Below are 15,167 nucleotides of genomic sequence, written 5' to 3' on the forward strand. Positions count from 1 at the left end.
GTTCCCTAGCTTCTAATGGTACTCAAAATAAAAATAAAATAAAAACAATCCTAAAGATTCAAAGCTAGGGTCCACTTATGAGTTAGAACACACAGTGCTTTTCTTTCTGGGTCTGGGTGACCTCATTCAGTATAATGTTTTCCAGTTCCATCCCTCCACTTTCTTAATTTCATTTTCTTTATAGCTGAATAAAATTCCATCATGTATAGGTGCTGTGTTGATGTGAATGAGAAATGGCCCCCATAGCCTCATTATTTGAACACTTGACCCCCAGTTGGTGGTGCTGTTTGGGAAGATTATGGAGCTTTTAGGAAGTGGAGCCTTGCTGGAGGAAATCTGTCACGGGGAGACAGGTTTGAGAGTTTATAGTCTTGCTTTTCTTTGTGTTCTTTCTGACGCCTGTGGGAGAAATGTGATTAGCCAGGCGCTTGCTCCTGCTGTTACTCCTTCCCAGCCAGTCACTATGCCTTCCCAGCTTTGACGGACTCCATCCAACTGGAATCCTTTCTTCCTTAAGCTGCTTTGGGCAGAGTGCTCTGTCTCAGCAGCGGAGACATAACGAATACTGGCTCCACATTTTCCTTAGCCAGTCTTCAACTGGTAGACATCGAGGCTGTTTCTGTGTCTTTGGTCTTGTGAATAGAACAGTGATGAACACGGATGAGCGCGTAGCTCTGCAGTAGCAAGTAGGGTTCTTTGGCATAGGCCCAGGAGTGCTGTAGCTGGGTCGCACAGTAGATCTCTGTCTAGATGTTTAGAAAGCACCACGCTGATTTCTACAGAGGCTGTCCCTCTGCTGGAATTCACCAACAGTGCATGCGGCTCCTTCTCCTTTTGGTCTCAAAAGCGTTTGTCACTTGTTTTCTTAGTCTTAGCCAGTCTAACTTTTCTATTTGCTTTTTGGCTAAATTTCCCTTCCTTTCCCTTGCTCACAGTATCAAGTTTCTCATCCATGGTACCGATTCCCATCTATGTTTCTCCTTTCTTCTCTGGGTCCTGAATTGAGTTTTTGCTTCAATAGTCTGATTGTGTGTATCCACTTTGCAGGCACCGATTTTTTTTTTAAAAAAAAAAATTCTGAATCTGTCACCCAGTGTTTCATCCATTACCCAGTGTCTTTGCATTTTTTTAATTATGATCTTTTAGAAGAATAATTTTTGCCTTGGTTTTTCATGGTTTTTGTTTTTTTCTGTGTTATGGTTTATGCATCTATTGGGATGGATACATTTTCTGGTTTTGTGAGTCTCTTTAGTGAGCAGTCTTCACTAGAGGGCCCCAAATCTCGAACCACTCAACATGAAGGTAATAAGTTGTCATAAAAGCAATAACAACTCCAGACAAAAATCAGACAAAGAAATATACTTAAAAGCAACTGTTAAACCACCAATAGAAAAGCAAATGGCAAAACTAATGAAAGCTTTATTCTGTTGACCTGGTGCTGAGCCTGGCATGGTTGAGGGTCAGCTGCTGTAATCATTTCTTTGTGTATGAGGAGCCGCTTCTGACCACAGGCAGCTTTGGCACCTGCGGGCCAGGCAGGCTCCCATTCAGGGGATTCTTCAGCTTGTACATCTTTGGATTGCTAATGTCTAAGGCAAAGGGGTGTCTCCTGAGGATATTAGGGTATGGGAGAGGCAATGAAACACTGATTGGATTGCTGAAGGACCCAATCTTGCTCAATATTAAACACGCTACAGTATAGAGTATGCAATAATGTCCACGGGACCTGAGAACTGCATGGCAAAGAGGAAGCCATGCAGTTCCAGAGCCTTGCTGACTTCTGGCTCGGGGCTATCAATCTCCATGGAGTTACCTGTTTCCAGCCAAAGAATCTAGGGCCACCAGGCTTCACAGTCTGAACCTCCTGCAGCTTTCTAAGCACGTCCCTATCAAGTTCTCAGAGGAGCCATCACTGCTTTGTGCAGACACCTCAGTGTTTTCAGACCTGAGCAGTCCAGTCTTAAGCAATATGCCCCCTATCCTGATAGTTTGGGAATAGCCCCTGAGTATAGAGAGTGCCACATGGACTTCTGACTGTGGCACACCACAAATCTGTCATGCCAAATCCCCAGATGGATTTAGGACTTGTGAGAACTGTAAACTTGTTCTGTGTGTAGGACTGACTCTCTTCATACATATATGAAGAAACACATACATGAGTGTGTGTGTGTGTGTGTGTGTGTGTGTGTGTGTGTGTGTGTGTGTGTGTAGTAGGTCAGTAGAAAACTCCTGAGAGTTTGTTCTCTCCAGTGTGGATGTGAGTATCAAACTCAGGTAGTCAGGCTTGGCAGCAAACATCTTTACCCAGTGAGCAATTTCACCAGGCCTGTGCTGGCCTGGCTTACATTGTGGAAGAGTTTTTGGCTCCCTTTCTTCCGCTGGGAGCCTGCTGGACTGGCTCCTCGCTTTTTGCTGCTTAGCCTTTGTATTTCTCCAGACTATTCTCTGTCTCTGAATTCCTTTGTGTTTTCTCACACCCTTCTATGTTTTCCCTCTTTGCCTAACATCCCTCCCCCTTCCATCTGACTTTTCTCAATCCTGGAATCTCATGGAAACTGCTTCTAATCTTCCATGTTGGCACACCCCTCACATAGCCCCGCAAAAAGGATTCTTGAGAAATAATAACGCCATCACAGAGAAAGGCAATATCTTCTGTCATGCATGTAGCTTCTGAGCAACATGAGTGTAGAGAATACCTTACTCCCCCCAAGAAATAGGAAGGAGGACATTGTGTTGAATTATGATGTGATTCCATAGGTTATCACAGTCGAACTCCTGCCTTATGTATGTAGGAACCATTTCTTCACCATTCTGAGCAAGGGGAATGGATGTTTCTGACTCCAAATTTGGGGCGTACGCATAGAGTGGGCTGTTGCACTAATAGATTTCTTTACCTTTAACCCTAAGCATCTATCTCCATGAACTTTTCTGCTATTCCTGTATATAATGCAGATATAATAGGTTTAGAAATTAACCCTTCATTAGATCTGAAATGTAGGACAGCAACAACAAAAAAAACCTCAGCTGTGCTCTTGAATGTCACCCACAAACAGAAAGGCACGTAGCCAAGTTTCCCCAGTTCTTTGTTTCATCTCCTGGTGTTGCTTGGATATTAGTTTATCAACATACGGAATTCCTGCTACTGCTGTGTGACTAGAAAACGTTGCAAGAAAGCTACCTGGGGCATGAATGTTAGCATTTAAAACAGGGACCCACGATATAAGGTAAGTTCTTTTTAAGCAAATTTGTCTTTTGGTTTCGGATTTCATTTAACGTGTAGGTTGTTTTTTCCACGCATTCTCCAGGCATTTTAAGCAAACTTTATCCTGTGTAGACCACTTGAATGGGTAAGATGGATTTCTTCAGCAATAGCCCAAGAAAAAGCATACGTGAGCTGTTGCCACAAGAAACATCATCAGTCATTTTCTCGCACTGTTTGAAGACAGAAGGAATCATTCTAACTTGGAAGAATATTTATTCTTTGCTCTGCAGACCTGGAAAATGGGAGGAGGGATTTCGAAATAATTTGAGTACAGGAAAGAATGTGGGTTTCAATCAGAGAGAACATGCAAAGAGTATGTCGATTGGTACAGATTCCTGGGTGCCCACTAAAGAAAAGTGATATTAAATAAAATATTCATAGTTTTATTTATGAGCTTATATCATGGAAACAGAACACAAAGAGATGCTGACTGGTGTTTCTATAATAAATTTCAGCTATAGAAGATCCCCATGGCTAGACCTCATATCTGAGCCAATCATAATTCTCACATGTATTGGGATTTTCATTGTGGTTTTAAGACAAGGTCTCTCTATGTAGTCCTGGAGCTCTCTGTAGAGACCAGCCTGGCCTGGAACTCACAGAGACCTGTCTGCCTCTGGCCACCAAATGCTGGGATTAAAGGTGTGCCCCACGCCTGGCTATTGAAATATTTTGAAGAATGTGTATGTGCATGCATGAGCACTCACTAGGGGCAGGTAGAAAGAGAGCTCTGGACTCATGACTCAGTGAATTCAATAAACTATGAGGCAGACATTATGGCTACCACCATGAAGATGGCCAGAGGGGAAGAACAAGGGAAGAAACTCAGGTCTGAGTGGCCTTTATTCCAGGTCCTCTTCTCTAGTTAGCCGGTGATACAGGTATTGATAGCAGTCTGCTATATTTAGAGGGCCTGTTGCTACTCTTGGTGTAGCTAGAGTTTTCCTGCCTGGCCCACAGTCAGGACAAATCTCTCTCACCCACCAGTCCCACAGCTGCTCAGACCCGACCAAGTAAACACAGAGACTTATATTGGTTACAAACTGTATGGCCGTACCAGGCTTCTTGTTAACTGTTCTTATAGCTTAAATTAATCCATTTCTATTAATCTATACCTTGCCACGTGGCTTGTGGCTTACCGGCATCTTCACATGCTGTTTGTCATCGTGGCGGCTGGCAGTGTCTCTCTCTCAGCCTCCCACTTCCCAGAATTCTCTTCTCTGCTTGTCCTGCCTATCATTCCTGCCTGGCTACTGGCCAATCAGTGTTTTATTTACTAACCAATCAGAGCAACGTATTTGACATACAGACCGTCCCACAGCACTTTTCCCTTATTGGATAGACCTTAGATTCTAAACCCTAATCCATTGAGAAAGGACATGTCACTGCACAAAAGTCCTTCGTTCTGATCTTTGTCAGGCAGGGGAGAGAAACATGATGGAGTCACAGCTTATTTTGTAGCACTGTGGTGTAAAACTGTAGATCTAAAGGTGCAAGAAATGGATATACTTTGTGTCTGCTAGCAGTTGTATTTTAGGAAACGTTTAATGACCTAGGGGGGTTCATAACATATCTGTATTGTGATCACCTTTTCCTAAAATCAAATACAATATGTACTAACTAAATAAATAAATGGAAACTAATCAAATGCCAACAGTATTTAAGGATGGATAATCTTATTTTCTTCTCCAATTTGAATTCTGCGCGCCCCCTCCCCACCCCCCAAACTCGCAAAGACATAGACATTTCTTTTAGAGCCAGATAAGCTTACAGCACTATTTAAAATTGTAAAGAAGTAACTGCTACAGACTGGTATGTCTCTATAAGATACCCACTCTGCACACAGGGAAGCAGGAAGACAAGGACTCTGGATGATTCCTTCCATCATGACGAGGGAGGATTGGAAAAGACAGGATGCTAGAAGACTGCAGACATCTCCTTACTTGGAAATAGGAGAAAATATTCTTCTTGGGGAAAAAATTATTACTTATTTGCTTACTAACTGTCTTAGGTCTATCCCAAAGCTGGTTAAACAGAATGAAAACTGATTCTGTGTCTGTTATTCCTTGGAGGTACAAGACAAAGAAAAATGAGGAGAAACTTGAAAAAGCAGTACCAGCCCCAGAATGTTCCACAAATACCTCGCATTCAAGTGCCTGCCTCTGCTGTTGACAATTCATTACTAAAGGTGCCACATCTTGTTGGAAGAGGGAGGCCTTTTCTTCTTTCTTTGGAGGGTTGAAGACTTTTTTTCAACTGTCTGTGTGGGAAGTGGGTATTGTCTGACCCCACAGTAAGTGCCTGCTGAAGGAGTGAATGAAGGTGGATCAGGACCGCCTAACCCTAAACACCCCCAGTGGCTGGAGTCTGAGAAGTGGTCTTCTCCTTTCTTGGCTGTCCCACCACCATGGGAACTCACTTAATTGGCAACATCAACATCGTGGCTTCCTGCTTGAGATGTCTTTCCCACCAAGCTAATTATAGCCATTCACACAGGAACTCTGTAGCAATTTCACTTTTCTTCCATCTCTTCCAAGAAAGAGAGGAGGCAATGTAAGAGCATGAGAAACGTAACCTGCTGCTGACTTCTCATTTAGGATGTTTAAAGTTTTACACAGGGAAGGAAGTAGGCATAGTTTTTCTTGATAAAATAAAAACTGTAACTTTCAAGATTTTTTTTATCTGATATAAGGAAAATTCCCATTGTACTGGGGAGCTTTGCTGTGGAAGTGGGCTAGCAATTTTCCTATTATCTTGTCTGCAATCATGTGAAAGGCTTAATTAGTTACTCAGGAATGAAATCCATTTTCTTCTTCAAATGTATTATCCCCAAGCATACATAATATAGAAACAGGGAGTGAATTGATGTCTTGCATTGTGAGGCTCTTGGCCTGGCTACTTTTACTCTGGGTTTACTTTTAATATCAAATTCAAAGACTCTAGACTTAAAAACAAATTGTGATGATTTTGTGTTCCTTAAAATATTGTGCACCCTAATAAACTTATCTGGGGTCAGAGAACAGAACAGCCACTAGACAGACAGAGAGGGCAGAAAATGGTGACACTCACATCTTTAATCCTAGCATTCCAGAGTCAGGGATCTGCCTGGAACTCTGTGAGTTCAAAGTCACACTGGAAACACCCAGGCATGGTGACTCACGCCTTTAATCCCAGGAAGTGATGGCAGAAAGCAGAAAGGTATATAAGGCGTGAGGACCAGGAACTAGAGCTGGTTAAGCTTTTAGGCTTTTTAGCAGTAGTTCAGCTGAAATTCATTCTGGATGAGGACTCAGAGGCTTCCAGTCTGAGGAAACAAGATCAGCTGAGGAACTGGCAAGGTGAGGTGGCTGTGGCTTGTTAAGCTTCTCTGATCTTCCAGCATTCACCCCAATACCTGGCTCCTGGGTTTGTTTTTATTAATAAGACCTTTTAAGATTCGTGCTACAACAAATTGTCTCACAGATTTCAGATTTTAGTCCCACACAAAATGTCTAACCAGTAAGTCACCTTAACCTATGTATATATGTAAAAGTGTAAGAGCAGTTTTCCCACATGGTTTCCAGTTGGCTTTGAAATTTGTCTCTTAGGCATTTTGTATCCAGGACAAACTTATTTTAACTTGGCTTTTCTAGAAGGTTCATGCCATTATCACAGTTTCCCCACTTATTTTTGAGACAGGGTTTCATGTAGCCCAGGCTGGCCTTCAACTTACTATGTGGTTAAGGAGGACTTGAAACTTCTGATCTTTCTACCGCCCCCTCCTTCTCTCTCTCTTTGAAATAAGATCTCACTATGTAGCCCTGCTGGCATAGAACTCACTGGTAGATCAAGCTGGCCTTGAACTTGTGCTCCTGTGTCCCCTCCCTCCTAAGGGCTGGCATGTACCACCATGCCTGGCTCCTCTGTTCCCATGGCCCTTTTTTACTGCCAATGTTAATCTCCTAGCACATTGTCCACTTGATTGTTTGTCCCAGTTCCTTACTGGGAACTTCCACTGAACATCTCAGCTATCTGGAATCCTCCTCCTCCGCCCTGTGTAGATTCCCACAACCTATTTTTCTCAATAAAGATCACCAAAATCCTCACATCCTGGAAGCGTTTATATCTCCTTCAGTATACAATTATGACTCAGAGCACCTAGAACCTTCTCCTTCCCTGTCATCCACACCTTTTACTTCATCGTCATCCAGACACGGAGAAGACTGTTTACACAAATGGTGAAGGGCAATTTCCTGATTATTCATGTCCCAGGCTCCTTAAAAATATGTGTCACCTTAAGAGAAGCGTCTTATTCCTGTAGACACTAGTTTGGAATGTGTTACACTTTTAATGACATAGGAGTTTATCAAAGTCACCTCTTTGTTCCAACAGGACCTAAATCAAGGGCAGCAACGCTACTTCTACAGCATCATGAGGATTTATGACTCCAGGCCCCAGTGGAAGGCCCTGCAGACCCGCTACGTTCACAGCCTTGGGTACCAGCAGCAGCTGGGTGAGTTTAACTACCTTACCAGAACTAGGCATATCAGCAGGGAACTTTTCATTACAGCCAGAAGTCACATTTCCAGATAAATAATCCAAGAAGAATGGCCTCTGCCGGCCTATTTTATCAACATGGTTGGCTAGCCAAGTTTAAAAATGATTATCCCTGACAATAGACAGTGAAGTTTTATAGGTGAATTAAGAGGGTTTAAAGAAATTAGAGTATGGATTCTTATAAAATGTTAACAACTCTCTGAGATTTATATGAACTTGATCTAGTAGATCGATACACTGGACTTGGAAAGCCAACACAAGCTGCAACAATGGTTCCCCTCCTTCCTGTTTGTGTGAGATCAAAGACAGTTTACTCCCAACAATAACAACTGTGTGTTTCAGCATTTGGCATAGCCCCTACATCCTGCCAAGGGCATTATGTTCAATATAGTTATAGAACTAGGATCCCACACAGTTCTGTAATTTGATGAAGACCATTCAGGCAGCCATCGTCAAAGAGGACTTCAGGCGAGAGGTGACTTCTCCAAAGACCATGGCTTCCATCTGCTCATACTTTGCTTTCTTCCTTTCTACCAAATCCACTCAGATTTTACAAAGCTCAGATGAAACCATGGTTTCAAAAGACATGAACACATCATGAGCATCAACCTGCTACAAGGCTTCATGGCTGTCAATTCCTTTATCCTACAGGAAGGCCTCTAGTTGCTTGCCCCCTCCGCTGCACAGTCCTTCCAACTCAGGTAGAAAATTAAAACCCAGATGAGTTAAATCACTTTACCACAGTCATAAAACTAGTAAACGAGGACCTGGAGTTTGGTGATTACTGAAGAGTGTCTGAAATATGGTGGAAGCACCATCTGGTGGTTTTGTTTTCAGAGCCAAATGCCAAAGAAGCCAATCAACTTAAACGCAGAGGCATTTAGTAATGTTCATAAAATCTAGTTGTCATCTTACTAAAATGCAGATTCCCATGCCTTGCTTTCTCGGCTTCCATTTCAGAAGGTCTTTGAAGAGAGTAGAGTTTTGAATTATAATGGGATTTTTTAAAAAGCACATGGATTCAGAGCATCTAGTAGGTACAGTGAAGACCATATTTTGAGAAACACTGAAAGAAATCTTTTTTATCTTTTTAACCAGAGAGTATCTTTCTCTGAATTGAAGAAAGTTTTGATAACTAAGATAAGTAACGTGAGAAGGCTACTCATCACTCAAGTTTCTTTCCAAATGTCTTGACATGCTAGTTGGTGACTATAGTAACTTGTGTTACTTAGCTCTTCTCATTCATGTGACAGAATATCTTACAGAAACCACTCTGGTTAGGAAGGACTTATTTTGGCTCATGGTTTCTAGGGGTGTCAGTCCATCATGACATGGAAGGGGTAATATAGGACAGCTTTTCACATCCTGACAGCCAGGAAGAAGGGAACAGAGAGTATGGGTACTCACCCACATTCAGGAAGGGGCTCCCCCAGTTAATCTTCTCTAGAAAGAGAGACAGACACACAAGGTGAGCCTCAACAATCTTTAGGCTATCCAGGTCGTTCAGGTTGACAGTGAAGATTAACCATCATGCCCACTGAAGGTAAAATGCAAAATAAAAAATAAACACGTCCTTGTCCTCAAAGACAGTATAACCAGGGCATGCTAATCATGGAAGTAGAACTTTTGTTTGCCTCTGTGAATATTTTTGTTCTAAAATTGTTGAGTTGAAGAGATGGCTCATTGGCTAAGAGTACTTGCTGTTCTTGCAAAGGACCTGGGTTCATTTCCCATCACCCAATTGGCTAACAACCACCTGCAAGTCCAGCTCTAGGAGGTCTGTCACCCTCTTATGGCCTCTGGGGACAGCAGGCACACATGTGGAATACTCATACACATAAAACTAAATAAACCTTTCAAAGAAAAATACTGACCTTGAAATTCCTCTCATTTCTTTGCTCAGGCTATATCACTCAGCAGGAGGCCTTGTCTTGTGCTGCTCTGCTTAGACATTCAACCATGCAAGCCTCAACCAAGGTAGATCCTCAAAGGACCATTCCCCAAAACTCTTCAGCCACGCAAAGAAAATGCCGACCAGCAAAACCAGAGTCTAGAATTAGACCCAGGGCCCCCAGCACAGCACACTGAGCATCAAGACCCGAAACTATGCATAATCTCTAAAATAGATAGCTTATCTGTGTATTCCTGGCAAGTGGGTTCTTGGTATGTGTTTGTTGTATGACAATGAATAAAAAAATACTAATATAAACTCCAGACCTACACATAATCCCATCTTCATATAAATGTCACCAACAAGAAGAAGTTGGAAGATTTGCAAGCTATAGAGCAGATAATAAGCAAGGTTTACCACATATAATCTGTAAAATAAAAGGGCTTTCAAAGCTTTCAAAGTAAAAGCTGCTTTTGAGTTCCAGTGTCCCAGTGAAGTCTCAGGGGAGTAGAAGGGGACAAGTGACTGGACCCCTCTCCCTGGGTGACAGCTGCCGGCAAGCTGCCCATCGCACATCTGAAAATACACAAAGCCACACAGTCAATACTGATTACGGAGGTTTCCGGAGTCACAGTGTCAGTGACGAGCGCCACATGCCTTTTCCTACCTTTATCCCCACCAGGCAATGAGATTCACTGTGGTCCTGAAGTTTCTGGTTCTCTTGACTCAATCGAATTTCCGTCATTTTTGAAATTTGTGCTCTTCAGTCTGCTACTGCCAGGCTGATTCTAGACAGCTGTGATTGGCCTTGACATGGGTAAGCTAATTCATGCACACACCTGCCCCTGGCAGTTACAAACACTCTCAGCAGAACAGAAAACAGCCCCAAAGAGTTGATCTCAAGTCTTGTCTTTGAAGATCTTAAGAACTCGTACAAGCCCATGCAAATGAGCAGATGAGAAACGGCCAGTCAGGTTTCTCTGCAAATGGCACAGTGTCATATTAGTTATGTTTGATAATGACTTTCTTCACCAGTTTTTCTCCTGTGTGTGCCAAAAATTAGTGATCCTATACAGTCAAATTAAAAACTGTCACTCCCTTACTTTATTTTTTAATGCCATTCATGTCAGCCAATGACTGTCACCCCATGAAGAAATTGTTGAGATAGATCTTATTTTACAAGAGAGATGGAACATTCATTCGAAAAGAAGTTGTTACAATACTAACACACACCCTTTCCAGCCCAAACCCAAAATAACAAAAACACAAAATTCCCTCATTGATAATTGCCTTCTCTCTGTAGCCATTAACATAAAAGGTGTGAAATCAGTCAAAGGCTTCTAAAGAGCCTCATTGTCGGGTCTATGATTCCACCTGACGTTTCTTTGGATGGTGTGAGGGCCATGGTTGTCCCACCCATCTGTCAGAAAGTCTTGGGAAAGCAGGAACAACCTCTGACCAGATGGAGACTATGCTGCTGTGGCTCATGCTGTTCATCATCAGCGTGGAGAGACTAAGGGGCCATTTGCCTAATCATGAAGCAGCTTCTTGAGCGCCCTGGCACTGATTCAAGTACTCTGTGTAGATCACACTGTTATATTAGGGGTTGTTAGGTAGCTTTAAAAAACCCCATAGAACTAGGGTGAGCTGTGAGGTAACCCTCCTAAGAGGTAGAGGATGATGGCAGCCCTAACAGTCGACATTAACCTTCCCCTGTTTCCACTCTGAGCCTTTTATCTCTGTGAACTGCTGATGTGCACTTTATCGTGGGCTTTTGTGACTTGGTTGGCCTAGGTACCTGCTGAGTCAACGTTAGCCTGTGGTACAGAATAACAGGAATAACAAGCATGGAGGATCCGTGCTGCAACCCTGTATCAAAAACTCTCAGGAGCATTGGTTTCCAACAGAGGCTTTCACAATCCTATGGGCAGCTGAATGTCACTGGCCCGTAAGAAGGACAAATGGGCTTAATAGATGTAAATGGGTGCAGGATCCCTTCTTGCTGATTCCCCCTTCTGAGAAGATGTTTCCCCTACAGCTGGAGCCCCACATTTCAAGCTTATAAAGATGTGGTAGGTTAGAAAGCTTTAAAAAAAAAGATGCTCACCACAAAGAACACTGAGAAAGATAAGGGGTAGAAAGGACACACGAAGGTTTTAGTTAATCCTAGTGCTTTGACCAATTGGAGATCATGCTGCTGTGGCTCACAATGGCTGCCATCAACACATGGAGATCAAGGAACCATTTTACCTAAAATTGCTGACACCTGAAAGAGACCCTGACTGTGAAAAGCTGTCCATAATGCTTGTTGAACAATACTGATGTTTTCAAAGTCTGCAATCAGACTGGTCTCTGGGTTTGGGATGTGCTTCAAGGGTCCCAGGAAGCTACACAACTAGGGAGGCCTGGCAGTGGTTTTCAGGGAGAAGTGATCAGAACAGTTCATCCAAGGTGCAGCAATAGCGGGGCAGCAAAGAATTTCCAAAAGGTAATAAAGCCAGGTAAAGTTGGTCTCCATTTTATAATTGCCGCAAGACAGTCAGGGATAGAACGTGTTCCCCGCTCCTTCCCTGCTATAAATCCTAAACAATTGCTAAGGGAACACATGTTCTGGGTTTTAATTATCCTTCTTGTCTCTGATGGAAAGAGTTTGGAGAACTTCTTGTGTTATGGTCCAGATATTGTTTGGTTGTACTGAATGGGACCTGTGTTGGGAGTTTTGTCCTCAGTGTGCTGATGTGTGGAGATGGGACAGAGCTGTTGTGATGCGGAATTTCACAGGTTTATGGGGAGTTATGGGAGACATCACTCTCAGGGGATTTGGTGTGGCTCTTATGAGACCCCAGGTAGTTTTCAGGAAAAGGCTGTCACAAAGCCCAGCAGTCATAAGACAGCAATTCTGATACCTCCTTGTGCCTCTTGGTGAGCAGCCATTTTGTAAATATCCAAGTGTTCTTAGACAATTGTATATTCTCTCATGCATGACTGTGGAAACAAAACATTGTGCCCAATAAACCATACTCAGTAATTTTTTGAAATGAAAGTGTTGATCCCTGAATATGCTCAAATGCACAATGACTTCCCTGTTTGACATGTTCCCTCTTCTCTCTCTCTCTCTCTCTCTCTCTCTCTCTCTCTCTCTCTCTCAATACTTTGTGATCTTGAAAATGTAACTCATGTTTGTCCAGAGTTTTTCCTGTGGAGACAGAGCTGTGTATGTAGCACAGAAATGTGTGTATAGAAGAGAGTGAGAGAGTGAGCGTGAATGATGTAGTAATGTGTGAAGGAATGTAGCAGAGTAGAGAGAAGACATGTGTATGGAAGAGAGATGTAGAGAAGAGAGGCAGCTGTTGACGAGAGAGATGTAGCAATGTGGAAAGATGTGTAGCTATGTAGAAGAGAGATCTTTCAAGGTGAAAGAGAAAGTTACAATCAGAAAGTGTGTGCTTCCTTATTTCCCCCTCAGATGGAAAAGTCTAGTGCTCACAGCATTTGTGGATTTTTTTTTTTTTTTTGCATACCCTGGAGGCAATCTTGGAGCAGGCTCTCCAATAGGCCGCTGGTCTCTCGGTCTCCCCCCACCCCCATGATACCAGCTACTATGAGGTGGTGTAGGGAGGGGACCCTAGAGCCAGAAGGAACATCATACTGTTCCGAATCGCAGTCTCCAAAACTGTGATATTTCCTTACAGCAAAGAAGAAAGCAGCCTAATGCAGCCTGCTACCTGGCTGGCTCACAGTATGCACACTATCAACTGATGTGTCTCTAACCACTGTACGGCATATCCTTCTTTTAAAAATCTTTTCTTTTATTTATTCAATGTGTCTTTGACATCATGTCTCCACATCATATCTCCCAATCTCACCCAACCCCCCCCAAAAAAAAAATTAAGAGAAGAAAGGGGCAGGGAGGAAGAAAGGGAGAATCTCGTCATGGAAGCTGCAGTGTGACACGAGTCACGCAGTAAACCCCTTTATCCATAGATTATTTTTTTACATGCAGGTGTTCATCCTAAAGAATCATTGGTCTGGTTCAAGGCCCCTGGTCTCTGCTACACAATCAACCCTGGGCCCTCACTGGGACTCTTCCTGAACATCCCATTGCTACCCTGAGTCATGGAGATCTTACAGCTCTCCCTTTGCAGGACCAACTCCTCTCCCTCCCCCGCCATGCTCTGGCAGATCACAGATGGGGTTGTTGCTGGAGTAGGCCAAGGCATAATCCTGGTTCTGGGCCTGGGTAGTTGCAGCCTTGGTCAGACCGCCAACTCTCCCCTGTCTTCACCACCAGGGGGGAGCTCTTCTGCATTGTCAAGGTATTTACATTCCTCTAAATTCCCCTCATGGCTCTCTGTAGTCAGTTTCCTCTACCAAACTTTGACCGATGGACATCACAGCCTTGACCGCTGTAGTATGGTCTTTCTAGAATTTTACTGAAGTGGGACTTTTGTTTGGCTTCTCTTGCTTAGTGTAATGCTTCTGTTAGGATTCATCATGTTACATATATCAGTACTTTATTCTTTTTCATTGAAGAGCAATGTTCGTTGCATAGATGTGCCACAATTCAAGCATTCACTCACTCATTAATGAATATTTGTGTTGTTTCTAGTTTTGAACTCTTTGAACATAGCACTAGATAGAGATAGTGAATGTAAGTCTTATTTGAACATTAGATTGTCTTAGAAAGATACCTAGAAGTACACTTGGTTCATATGTTATATCTGCATTGCATTGCAGTATATGTGAAACTGCCATGGTGCTTTCCAAAGCGGCTGTGCCATTCTCAATCCTAGAAATGTTACACGGTTTAATGTTTGTATTCTAATGACTACTGCTGCCCAGCAGCTTGGGTTTGGGAACAACACTGCCACTATGAGTGATGGCCACTTTCTCAGTGGCAAGTTTTAGAGAAGACAGTCATGTGTGTCATGGGGGTGGTGCTGCTGAGATTCTTGGAGATTTAATGGAAGAAACAGCAAGGCTTAGCAGTTCCCCCTGAAAGGCAACCCTTCAGCGCCAGCAGAGGAGTGTGGACAGAAGCAGCCTCTTCAGGGAGGACCATCCCTGGATGGAAGCATGGTGCAGCGTCAGCATGGGCTCATTAATTCCTCACCTTTCTTGTTTACATTCTCCTTCAGGCCCCTCATTCCCCAAATCTGTAGTTACTTATCATTACATACTAAATTGTTCCAAAGGTCAGTGACTTAAAACTGCATTGTTTATCGTATCACATTTTGGTTGTGGGGCATAGAATTGGGCATGGCTTAGCTGGCTAACTGAGGTGTTAGTTAGCCGCAATCCACAAGGCTGCAATGGAGGTGTGTGATGAGGCTGTGATGTCTACACATTCATCCAGGAAAGGACCCACTGCCAAGCTCACTCAGGTGGTTATGGCAGAATTTTGTGCATTGGGATCTAGTGCACTCGGAGCCGGGGTTCTTACTAGCTAGAGACAGTCCTCTCTTTCCAGTCACAGAT

At 43.1% G+C, this 15,167-nt stretch overlaps 1 protein-coding gene across 1 annotated transcript; it reads left to right on the top strand.

Moving 5' to 3' along the window:
* Nucleotides 1-1,551: 1,551 nt before the first annotated feature.
* Fam216b (family with sequence similarity 216 member B) lies at nt 1,552-12,726 on the top strand. Its single transcript, XM_052732676.1, has 4 exons — nt 1,552-3,224; nt 5,335-5,450; nt 7,634-7,754; nt 9,702-12,726. The coding sequence occupies exons 2-4, from the start codon at nt 5,352-5,354 to the stop codon at nt 9,884-9,886; spliced, it is 405 nt and encodes a 134-aa protein (XP_052588636.1). The 5' UTR covers nt 1,552-3,224; nt 5,335-5,351; the 3' UTR covers nt 9,887-12,726.
* The last annotated feature ends 2,441 nt before the right edge of the window (nt 12,727-15,167 follow it).

This window comes from Peromyscus californicus, unplaced genomic scaffold, assembly GCF_007827085.1.
Source record: "Peromyscus californicus insignis strain IS unplaced genomic scaffold, ASM782708v3 Scaffold_12__1_contigs__length_115047231, whole genome shotgun sequence".
Classification (NCBI taxonomy): Eukaryota; Metazoa; Chordata; class Mammalia; order Rodentia; family Cricetidae; genus Peromyscus; species Peromyscus californicus.

Excerpts from the sequence above, each read along its gene's own strand:
- Fam216b (XM_052732676.1), top strand. The coding sequence starts at position 5,352 with ATGAGGAGAAACTTGAAAAAGCAGTACCAGCCCCAGAATGTTCCACAA. Across the intron at positions 5,451-7,633 it reads TTGACAATTCATTACTAAAG|GACCTAAATCAAGGGCAGCA; the intron begins GTGCCACATCTT and ends TTGTTCCAACAG. Across the intron at positions 7,755-9,701 it reads TGGGTACCAGCAGCAGCTGG|GCTATATCACTCAGCAGGAG; the intron begins GTGAGTTTAACT and ends TTCTTTGCTCAG.